The 12,211-nt window shown below is 38.0% G+C and overlaps 1 protein-coding gene across 5 annotated transcripts in view; it reads right to left on the bottom strand.

Annotated features, from left to right (window-relative positions):
* The window catches only part of LOC113079408 (multiple C2 and transmembrane domain-containing protein 1-like), a 137,577-nt gene that overhangs the window by 18,112 nt on the left and 107,254 nt on the right, over positions 1 to 12,211 (bottom strand). For 4 of the 5 annotated variants that reach the window (XM_026251686.1, XM_026251677.1, XM_026251692.1 and 1 more), the window contains one exon: positions 1,835 to 1,936. The exons of the other annotated variant lie outside the window; for it this stretch is intronic. In XM_026251686.1, the coding sequence (XP_026107471.1) occupies positions 1,835 to 1,936 (102 nt within the window). The remainder of the gene's footprint in view (positions 1 to 1,834; positions 1,937 to 12,211) is intronic. 5 annotated transcript variants of the gene reach the window in all.

Genomic DNA, 12,211 nt, shown 5'->3' on the forward strand with positions numbered 1-12,211 from the left:
TCTGAAAATGCTCTGTATAGGCTTCTTGGCTAAACTACCGAGACTTGATCAACCAGCTTCTGGAAATGCATGCAATCAAAGCTGTTTTCGTGATCAGGGACTACACAAGATAAAGGTGCTGGTTTAACCTAGCTAATCAATCGATGTGGAGATTATGCAAAACACTGTCCTTCATATTAGCAATTAAAGAGCAATGCTGCACTCTTCATTCAAGTTCAAGATATATGGCAAACCTCTGTTTCAACCTTTCCAATGTTAGCTGTCCCTGATCAGACACAAAAGAAAGGTTTTAGTTACGGTGAAAAAAAACCCACTGTACTGTAACTGTTTCCACACAGGCACCCCATTGTCCTGTGCTTCCGGTACGTCCCTGTGCCATGACATGCAGATGAATAACACCTTAAACAGGGAGAATACGTTTTATTTTATGTCTGACCTCTGCTTCCCACTGCTCCCTGCTAAAAACAACAGCATTAAGCTCTAATGGATCCGCTGGAGGGCCAGGTTCACCTTCGCCATTACTCCCCAGGCCTCCGCACCCAGCGGGCAAGGCACTCCATCAGCCCCAAGGTCAACCTGATAGTTGCCCCTGTTCTCCAGCCCCCCCCCCCCCCCCCCCACAATTAGCTCCACCAGCCGCTGCACTGGATTCGCCCCTGCCCTCTCCATCTCACAAAAATCAGGCCGTCAAACTGGGGTGCATCATCAAACTGGGCACCAACAGGCAAACCAATACAGCCACTATGGATGTGCAAAACCTCACATTTTTTTAAAATGGACTACACAGTAGATAGTCAACAAACATGATGTGTAATTAGGCTTGTCCTGAGTTCATATGACTGCATTCGGACACATTTCTTAGAGGCAAAAATATTTTTAAAAAGTTGATTCAACAATCTTTAAAAAATCATCTTTGTCAGATAGTACGGTCTTGTGCATGGACATACAGCACAGATGCAATTTCGGCAACACAAGTTTGAGTCCCAGCTTGTGGTCTTTTCCATTTATACAAATTAAATTAAATTAAATTAAATTAAATTAAATTAAATTAAATTAAATTAAATTAAATTAAATTAAATTAAATTAAATTAAATTAAATTAAAAAAAAAAAAACTAATACATATTGCTTAAAAAACTTAGAGGTCCTTACTTATCTACTAGTTTGTTGTTGGACTAGGAAACCATCATGACGCATCCCTAGAAAGATGCACTTCTCAAAAGGATATAAATGGCAATGGCATTCATCCACTTCAGAGACAAACATCAATACATCCTCATAATTCATTCATAAACCCTCTTCTTGGAAGCTGCTTTTCTTGTATACACAGCACAGGTTTGGCGTTTCTTCTTCGTGAGCTGAGCTACAAATGAGTTTCTCATCGAGCAAGCCATGTTGGGCTTGTGGCTGGTTTGAAAGAGGTTAGTGACAGCACAAACATGTAAGCCCCAAAGCACCTTGAATGCTTGTAGACACATGGTTAGTAAAGCACACCGCTATGTTAAAGGCCAAAACATTACGGGAAAAAAAAACAACAACAACACCAAAAGACTACTTTCAAAACTACTTTCTAACAAGTATCTTGCTGTATTTAGATGACCTAACATTAGCATCCACCAAACAACCCATTTTATGAAGTGTAGGAAGTTTTCATTTACTGCAGAGTCAAGCAAATAACAAAGCACAGATCAACAGGCGATTTCTTCAAGATAAAGAAGGTAAAGTGATAACTGAGAGCAAAGTGAGAGGTGAAAGGGAGCGACACACAACCCTGCTTGGCGTGACAGACGATGAGCCATAGAAGTGAGACACGGGGGACAAACGGACCACACTTACCACCATCACGCGTATCCACTCAAAGTGCCAGGAAGCCAAAATATCCGCAAGGATATGGCTTTCCGGCAGCCGGCCATCCTGGGAGGGCACTGAGCCCGGCACCTTGTGAACCAAAATAAATTGAGATCTTTTAAAGCAGGGTTACAAAAGGAAAATAGTTAGACAAAAAAAAACATTGGTGGCTACTAAGATGGTTTAGGACCCTTGAGAGAGAGAAAAAAAAATCCACTTGATATAAAGGCAAAACAGAGAAATCAAACAATGAAGCTATTTAACACAACAAGACAATGCCCTGAGTGTGTATGAAGGATTTTCTAATCTCTCTTTATTAGCCAAACATGATTAAAATGCATTTCCTAGGAGCATCTCTCCCCTAAATAAGAAGAAAAGGGAAAAAAGCCAAGAAAAAAAGTCAAAGGCATCTATTACACCATGAAGCTTTTCATCTTTTAGAGGCGCTGAGAAGAAAAGGAGCAAGAGAAGCACAAACATTCTCTCTGTATTCTCCTTAGCACTGAACAAAGCCACATTACCTGAGGATACGTATCACATATCACAAGCTCAATAGTCCCAGAACAAGTTTTCAGTCACAGTTTTTCAAAGTAATAAAAATAATCCCTAGCACACTCTTTAGTCCAATTACATACTGCCATGTAACTATCGCCCAGATCAACCCCCTGCCTCTGCTCGGCTGGGTTAAACCCTACGTGTGTTATCTACAGATAAGGCTCACTTGTAATGCTAGATTCTAGCGGACATTAATGGCACAAACCCGGATCAGATTGTAAGCATTTCACAGTGCAGAGAGGTTAGTTTATGTTTCTCCCTTCTTCTTTTTTTACTGTTTTCACTGCATTTTTTTATCAAACAAAAGCAGCCTTGTTCAGCATAAACGCATTAAAGACACATTAAAAAAAATAAAATTTCTGAACGGTAATACGCATACTCTTTAACTGTTGACACGTTTATAGTTAGCTACCTGAATTATTATCACATAACACTCATCCCATGCCACAGACATTTACAGTTAACTTCATTGTTAACTTCACAGTGCTTGACAGTGTCAGCCAAGTGCCTGCATTTGCATATTTGTGTACTTTATTCAGCCTAAAAGCTACATTTAGCTTGAATTAATTGACAAAACTGAGACCTTCACAGAATCTGACTAGTCTTTGACAACAAACAATATCTTGTTTTTTCTCTTTTCTGTCACTTTTTAGCTTCACATTCATATTGTTTATTTGTAAGACGTACAGTACAGCATTCGGTTACATGCCATCTTTAATACCCAGTCGAGCAGACAGCACAATCACAAACACTTCCTAACAGCTGGTGGGCATGTAAGGAGGTGTGCGTGAGATGTGGTAAGCCTGTGAGAATGACATGATTGCAGTGTGTATCTTATCTGGGGCAGCTCCTCCTCAGGCTGTGTGCGTGTATGTGTAGGACCATTACTCCAGTGCCCAGCCATGCGTATACTCCTAATCTCAGCACTCTTTCACCCTCTCTCTTCCGCTCCCTGGAGACACTGATGCTACTTGCTGCTTCTCAGACGGAGCACTAGCATTGATTATCCCTCTGTATTCCACTCCGGACACATGTCCACACAACACTGGTTCTAATGACGTCACCAAAATAGCTCCACCATCAATGTGCACAAAACAAAAACAAAAAAATAAACGAAAATGATTGTGACACTGTTGTGCTTGTTGCTGAAAATTTAAAAATTTAAAATAAACATTAAAAAAGAAATAAGAAAAATAACGAATTTACTCGCTCTCATGTCATTCTTTTCTTCTATGGAAGACAAAACAAAATGTTTTGTGAAAATGTCCAGGCTGCTCTTTTCCATGCAGCTAAAATTAATGCTAACTAGAGCCTTTAATTTAAAAAAACAGCACCTCAAATCTTTTGAAGTCATATAATGTGCTTGTAAATGAAACATATTGAAATGTATGTTGTCACTGAAATTCCTAAAAGCACTGTCTGATTTGTGGATGAATCTCTCTTTTGGTGGAAGAGAGCGCTGTACATTCATTCCCCCCAATTACAAGACTCGAACCCGCAGCCTTTGGATCACGAGTCCAACGCTCTAACCATTAGGCCAAACTTTCCCCTACTTCTCCCTTTTATGGTGCTTAGGCATAATTTTAAAGCTAAAAATCCATTGTATAGAAAGACTGAACAGCACATTGTTCAAAATTTCTCCTTTTGGGTTGCACAGAAGAAAGGAAGTCCTGCAGGTTTGTAAATGACAAAAAGTTAATTATTCCACTAAAAATAACACCACAGTTCATCTCAAAATATTATTAGAGCAAGAAAGACTAGGGATGTAACGATATCAAAATCTCACGGTACGATACAATTTCGATATTGACCTCACGGTACGATATTTATTGCGATATTGTGTAAAAGCTCACGGTATTGTTAAATAGCTCACGATAGTGTTTATGATGATAATAGCGAAAAAATACTGACATTTATTCTGCTTTTGCCAGTCAACAGGTAATTTATTGTTGTATTTATGGATCCATGACAACATAAACCCCTGATCACATAGTGCTTTTAAAGTGCAAGTTGTAGTCAGGAACATCAATATTCTGTATTGTAATATTTGGTTGCATAACTGATTCTTCTGTGCAATGTTCAAGTTAAGAAGCAACTAGAACAATTGTAAACAATAGGGAATTCACTTAAAGTGCAAACAAAGAACAAGTTAAGTCAGGTTTAAATGTGCAAGGCAAATAAAAGCAGTCTTTTAAAACTGGTATTTAGGAACATAACTTAAACTTAAATAAAATAGTCAGTCAAAAAGCCTTTAAAAAAAACACTGACCTATCATTTAGCTTATGTTCACGTTTTTCATCAGAAAGATCAAAATATCTACATTGCAAGGGAGAAGAAAAAAAAAACAGTAAAAATAATCCTTAACAGTCTGGCAAAAAGCCTTCAGAAAAACACTGAACTATCCTTTAGCTAATGTTCAAGTTTTTCTTTAGAAACTTTCTTTTCCGCTACGAACTCCCAAACTGACTCAAATGATTCGCGATCCCGCTCCGAACTCCCGAACTGATTCAAATGATTTTCGATCCCCAAACTGACTCAAATGATTTGCGAACCCGCTTTGAACTCCCGAACTGACTCAAATGATTCGCGAACCCGCTACGAACTCCCGAACTGATTCAAATGATTCGGGATCCCCAAACTGACTCATGTTGCTTGTGTTTCCTGTGTTGTATCGCACTTTACTGTGGCAGTGCTTGCACATAGTCCATTGTCTGTCCACCACCTTCTCTCCTTTTGCGTTTTTTGACACGGCGAAACCAAAATGTTTCCAGATATCTGATTTAAAAGCTGCAGGGGCTGGCACGATCTCAACTTCGGTTTTGTTGTTTTCATCCAGTATCGCTGTCGGCCATGCTGTGAGCTTGTGTGGACAGCGTGCAATCCTATTGGCTTAACAACGGTTGCTGTGACGACGCAGCGCAAAGGATCATGGTATATGTAGTTAACAATGATTTGTTCCGCGGGACTGTGTTTATTCCTCTTGCTTTTTGGCAGAGACCTGTCCTTTTAATATTGTAACCCAACCACGACGATATCTAGACACGTTTACCACCGCGATAGCGCGATATCGTCAATATCGTTACATCCCTAAGAAAGACTAGGTCCTCCAGCATCTGTTTTATGACAGGTGAGGAAAAACTGCATTTAAAAAAGAGCGGTAATGAAAATACAAAACCTTAGCAAACTTTCTTTGGGAAAGTGGGTGCACACAAGTGTGAGACAGCTGTGGCACAAGCAGAGCATTATAGTGCATTATCAAAGCAAGCCAGATGCAAATAGTTCATTCCGCACTAGCATATCTGAGAGAGGTTTAACAATGTGAGGCACATTCATTATCACCTGGATAATTACCTGCCATTCTGCCTGTGTGTTTACATGTGTTTGGCGGAGCAGGTGTTAAAATATTTTGGCTGTTATCGCCGGGGTTGCTGATGAATTTGGTGGAGTCGCTGAGCACTCCAGAGAGCTATTCAGCACTGTAAACACACACATGTACACATTTACCTGCACACACACTGGCACTAGCCTGGAAATGTGTGTGGCAAGCATATGGCTCACACAGTTGATGTACTCAGCATGCTTTTGCATACAAGGCCATCCAAATTTTGTTAAACCCTAAAATCCATTGTCTGAAAAAGTGTTGGAAAAGGTACTTTGAAACTCTAGCTTGCCAGACTAAAACTAAAGCATTTGAGGTTAATATGAAGTCATAATTTATCCGATTTACTTTCTCATTTCTGTTCATACTGTGAAAAAATATATTGGTGTACTTTATAAAAAGAACTGCATGTCTTCAGAATCTATCATCTAATGTACACTGTAAAAAATTTTGCCGTTAAATAACAGTAATTTTCTGGCAGCAGGGGCGCCAGTAAAGTACTGTTAATTTACAGCTCTTAACCATTAATTTACCACTCTTATTTTTTAACAGTATTTTACCGTAAATTCTACCATGGAAATTAACTCCACTCCCACTGCTTCAAACAGTTCGAGTTTTTAAACTAGCATTCCTACGATGTTAGTACTATGAACTTATTTCATTTGAGTCCACTGAGAAGGAATATTTCTTACACTTAATGTGCAGTAATAAAGTAACTAAATACATGACTTTTACTCAAATCACTGCAGCTCATTGTCAGCTGTATTACACATGTATGTGCTGAAGTACTTAACACAGAGATCATCACTGTATCAGCGACTCCACATTTACTGCCTTTATATAAAGCAGCAGAAAACCAGAATTTGTGGCTCATCATTGACTGAAGCAAAGGCTCTACTCTCCAGCACAATGGTGAACAACAAAACTACATTAAACTATTTCTCTTGTGCAAACACACATTAATACAGTCAAGTTCAGTATTTACTCTCATTATCAGTGTATGACTTTGCCTAGTTTTTTTTTCGATGGATGTTCACAAATATTTTAGTTAAATTAACTTTTTTTTTCATTTGGTAAATCTGACGTTTACATTTTACAGTATATTACTGTTTTTCCTTGACTTAACGGCAACAAACTGTAGAAAAACACTTTTTTTGCTGGCAACCATTAATTTACGGCAAGAAACAGTTGAAAAACAGTTTTTTACTGGCAGCAGGGGCGCCAGTAAATAACTGTTTTTCTACAGTTTGTTTCCTGTAAATTAATTACAGTTTATTACTGTTAAATAATGTTTCATGCTGTTTTTTCTTCATCTTAAATCTTTAACCCTTTAAACCCCACAAGAAAATCCTCAGTTTTAAATGAACACTAATGTGTGCACACTACAGAGTGTTAGAGTAACACTGAATCAGTGAAGTTAATGAGATAATTCGGTGATTAATTGATGATTGAGCATTAGTATAAACACCTGCAGAATCACTGAAGGAAAGAGAAACACAAGATCTACAAATGACTTCAGCCACAGCCTTAGATGAAATCAACTGAATAAAAGAATACATCAAATCTCTCAAGATCTGATTAAACAACTATTAAAACAGCTTCACCAGATTCACATTACTAACCAGACTGACTTTATTTCTGTCAGATGTCTACAGAAGAACTTATGGAGAGTTAAATAGGTTTAGGTGTTTTTTTCACTACCATGATGGAGATCAGTGTTTACTTTAGTTGGGCTCTTGAACATGACTTTTCAACAACTAAGTTTTTTTTTAACATACTTTAACAATGCGTCTTTGGAACTTGTTATAGCAAAACAAAAGTACACAGAAGAAAAAAAAATCTGATATTGTTGTTTATATATTGACAAGAACAAACACTATTATTTCTGATCTAATCCCGTGTCTCTTCTCTTATTGAATATTGATATTACAGCATAAGAATGAACACTTCTGAGCCATAAGTTATAAAAGACTGTTAAGAAAATTTCACTCATAATAAAAAAAAAAAAACCTTTGCTGAAATTTAGACAGAAACATCAAGAATCAGCGTATGAATCACAACAATGGTGACAATCCACAAAATAAATGAACAGATCAGTTCTGAACATCACAACACATGCTACTAAAACTTAAAACAAATGCAAAATTATAAGCACATAAGAATTCAAGAAAATAAGTGAACAATTCAGGGGCATAATTTATTCATGCCCCAATGCATGCTGGGAGTCATGGATGAGTTTTATCCTGTGCTGGTACCCAGCATGCATTGCATCATAAACCTTTTGATTGTCACCATTGTTGAGATTAATATGCTGATTGTTGATGTCTCACTTTCAGTGTTGTGAGGACTGCTGCCCAAAATATTTAAAGCTCAAAATTTCATTAAATCCATATCCAGATAATCACATTACCGTTCAATCTTATAAAATTGAAAAAACAAACAAAAGAAAAGTGTTATTCACTCATATAATTCAACACCAAATTATGAATTGACTATTATAGCAATAAGTCAGTCTAGTAGATCATTCCTGACAGAAACCGTCATAGTCACTTGACCATGAAGATTAATATTGCTGTAACAGATGTATCATAAAGATACAAATATAACAATGAAACAAAAGTTGAAGTACAAAAGTCAAGGGTCAGGAGCCCAACTAAAGCAAACACTGATCTCCACAATGGTGACGTCAGACGAAACAGTAACATTATCATCTAAATCTCTGTAATTCTCAATAAGATTTTTTGATCTCTGATCTCTGATCTGATAGAAATAAAGTCAGTCTGGTTAGTAATGTGTGAAGTTGGTGAAGCTGTTTGTTGATCGTTTAAATCTTCAGTTGATTTCATCTAAGGCTGTGGCTGAAGTCAGTTGTATTTCATGTGTTTGTCTTGTTATGTTTTTTTTTCTTCAGTGATTCTACTCATTAACAGCAGCTGTTGATCATTGTCTGAATTCACTCATTAGTTTTCATTCTCTCTGTCAGGTGGACTATATTAGTAAACTCATGTAGGGAATAGTGAATGAGGGAGTAGGGTGTGATTTGAAACACAGCCGCTGAGTGTCGAATTTGAACTTTGTTATTTTACGATATATAGCAGCAGGCTACTTCTCGAAAACGATTAATATTACCCAGAATGCACTGTTTAAATGAAAAACAGTATTTTACTGTCGAAATTTGGCCGTTTTTTTACAGCGATTTTTAACAGTGTAATAACTTACTAAGAAATTATTTTTATTTTTATTTTTTTACAGCAGCAGGAGATTGTTTCTTTCCCCGAAACCACACCTTCCATTCCCAAACTCATGCTGAAGACCTGCTAGCTTGAATTATTGCACTTTTAAGAAGCCAAGATATTGAAGAGGTCGTGGCTGTGCTCGAGGCATTCCACTTTTCAACACTCTTAAAATTTGAGGCAACACAAAATGGCTAGCATTCAATGTTTAAGGAAACATACTCAATGTTGTTAATTGCTAAAGTTAATTTAGTGGGAACAGTGTTGATTATCATTTTTATTTTGTAAATTATAAAGTAAAATGACAAAACAATTTCAAAGCAATTAGCTTTTGTTAGTTCCATAAAAAAAAATATATTAATGATGAGTTTCAAAGCAGCATCTTCAACAATGTATATCACATAGCCAGATGCAAAAATTTCTGTTTTAAAACACTTTTACAGTGTCACTTGCACTAACTTTGCTTTCACCTGATCTTCCTCTTTTTTTCTCCCTCTGTTTCATGTTTTGGAACCAATTGCCTACTTGGGCAAAACAACTGAGCCGTCTCCATCAATTAGCCTTGACTTTGGACTTTCATTAAGAATAATTGACTTATATCTGCTGTGAGTCTGAAGAAAGACACTTTTAACTATCGCAAAACAGTTTGCTAAGTAAGAACACGTGTCTTGGCTCATACTACGCCTGCAAGAGGTCCCCAGTCCAATGCAAAACAGGTGCCTGCCATGTAATACTCCATTTAGTCCCAGGAGCAAAGGTTATCCAGCTTATAGCTTTCTAGCAGAGACTAAGGAAGAGCTAAGCCTGGCCTAAACATCTGGGATATATTGCACATACTTGCAACATATGCTTCAGGTTCAATTAAAATGAAATCATTTTTTTCTAACTTCATCCAGTAAAAGTGGGCCTTCCCTGATATTTAACTTTTTGACCAAACAGAAGAGGTAATGAGAGTGTGAGGAGAAATGCAAACTATTGAGGAGGAACTGAAAGTATGCATTTCAGCTATGCCATTCTTATTCTTTCTCATATTTTTTTCTAACTCTAATTATTTTATAATTATTATTTTATAAATTTAAGCCTGACAAATTTCGGCATTGTGGTATTTTTCATCACATTGCTTTTGTGAAGTGTGATGGCCGAATCTGTGGCCACACATTGATATGGGTAACATCAACGCATTCATTCATGATACATACATTCATTCACATACTGATAGTTCTTTTCCCGCATTCATTCACGATACATACATTCATTTACATACTGATAGTTATTTTCTTCCTTTTTATCATTCATTTATATTTGAATTTATAGTATAGGATTTAAGGTTTATGTATAAGAAAATCACTACACAGACTTTGTTTGGCAAATTGCAAAGCTTTATTTATACATGTCAGTACTTCTTTCGTTGGTTTGGAGTGCACACTTACTAGCTTGCGTTGTACTATTTCTGTTTCCTTATCTTTGTTTCTATTTGAGTTTAAGTTACCGTGGCATGGAGGTTGGATGAATGGCGTTGACTCAGGTGTGCGTCTTTCCGTCATCGCGGTCTTGACTGACAAAAGGCTGAGGCGCGTGCGGCAGTCAATATTTATGGTCTGAGCATTCCACTGGACGATACCAACTAGATGCTATGTCATGGGGGGGGGTGAAGAAATGAAGTTATTTCTGATTGGTTCCAATTTATTTTTATTATTAATATTTGTTGTTTTGTATTATTAGATTGTTTTGTTTGTTACTCTATTTACTTTTAATTAGATAACTTGTAACTAATTTGTTGGTTTATAAAGTGTTGATTGTATGTTTTCCCCTGTCTTGTTTTAAGTGAGCTCACCGTCTGTGATAAATACCTGTCTGTTGTCTCACTTAGGGGGTTAGTTTTGTTTTGTTCAGTTCTTCTTAAGTTTCGTTATATTGAATTAAAACTTGTTTTGTTTACTTTATTAAAGTCTAGCTAGATTATTTGTTAGAACAAGTTGATTTATTTTGTAACTGAGACCTTTTTCTTATTTTTGGGTAAAATAAAACCTTTTTTTGTTGGCAATCCTGTGTCCTCGTGCCTTACTACTTGGCGATATCCGACATATGGTGGCAGCGGTGGGATAAGCCAGTAGAGGACACAGGTTTTTGTCCCCCCCCCCCTCTTGTTTAATTATATTTTTTGAGGAGTTATGAGTCGACCGCCAAAGAAAGGAGTTCTTAAGCTTGCTCCAACTGAGCGAGAAGAAAGAGATGAGGAGAGGACTATAGACGAAGAGGTGTTTGATGGGGAAAAGGAGGCGGCAAGTAGAGAACCATCATTGGGTGATTTGACTGGCCTGTTTCGAGCCCATATGGCGAAAATGGATGTCCGGGAGGCAGCAAGGAAGCAGGAGTATGGAGAACAGGAGCGACGATTTAGAGCTCTCCAACATCAATTCAGCTTATTACAGACTGAGGTTCAGGCTCGTACCTCCTTTACTCCTGAGCCACGCCCGACTAATTTAGATTATCTTGATGGCCAGGGTGGAGATGCAGATCCTGGAACCCGACGTTCTCCTCACCAGTTTACCTCCCACACAAGGGATGCTGACCCTAATGTTGATTATTCTGGACCAATGTGGCCTCGTGAACCTCGACTGGAAAAGTTAGCTGACTCTGATGATATAGAGCATTTTTTAATAACTTTTGAGCGAATCGCCACAGCTTGCCGCTGGCCCAAGGCTGATTGGACTTTTCACTTGATTCCGTTATTGACTGGCAAAGCAAGGGCTGCATATGTTAATATGGATTTGGATGATTGTATCGAGTATGAGAAGGTCAAGGCAGCCATCCTCATTAAATACGATATCAGTGCAGAGACCTATAGACAGAGGTTTCGCTCCTTAGATGTCTATCCATCCGAGAGTCCAAAAGAACTGTACATAAGGCTGAAGGAACTCTATGGCAAGTGGATTAGACCCCGGGAGAAAACCATCGAAGAGGTGGGTGAAATGATCATTCTAGAACAGTATCTTCGCATGCTTTCTCCTGAACTCCAGGTCTGGGTCCGGGAACGGGACCCTAGGACCGCAGCGGATGCCGCGTCATTAGCTGATGTCTTTGTGGCTGCAAGAAAAAAGAATCAACCGTGGAGTTGGACAACTGGTAGTGACTCCCAACGGGCCCCGTTCCATCAGAAACCGGTGCCTGGGGCGGGTAAGTCTCCCAAGGGAGATT

Source organism: Carassius auratus, chromosome 5 (assembly GCF_003368295.1).
Source record: "Carassius auratus strain Wakin chromosome 5, ASM336829v1, whole genome shotgun sequence".
Lineage (NCBI taxonomy): Eukaryota > Metazoa > Chordata > Actinopteri > Cypriniformes > Cyprinidae > Carassius > Carassius auratus.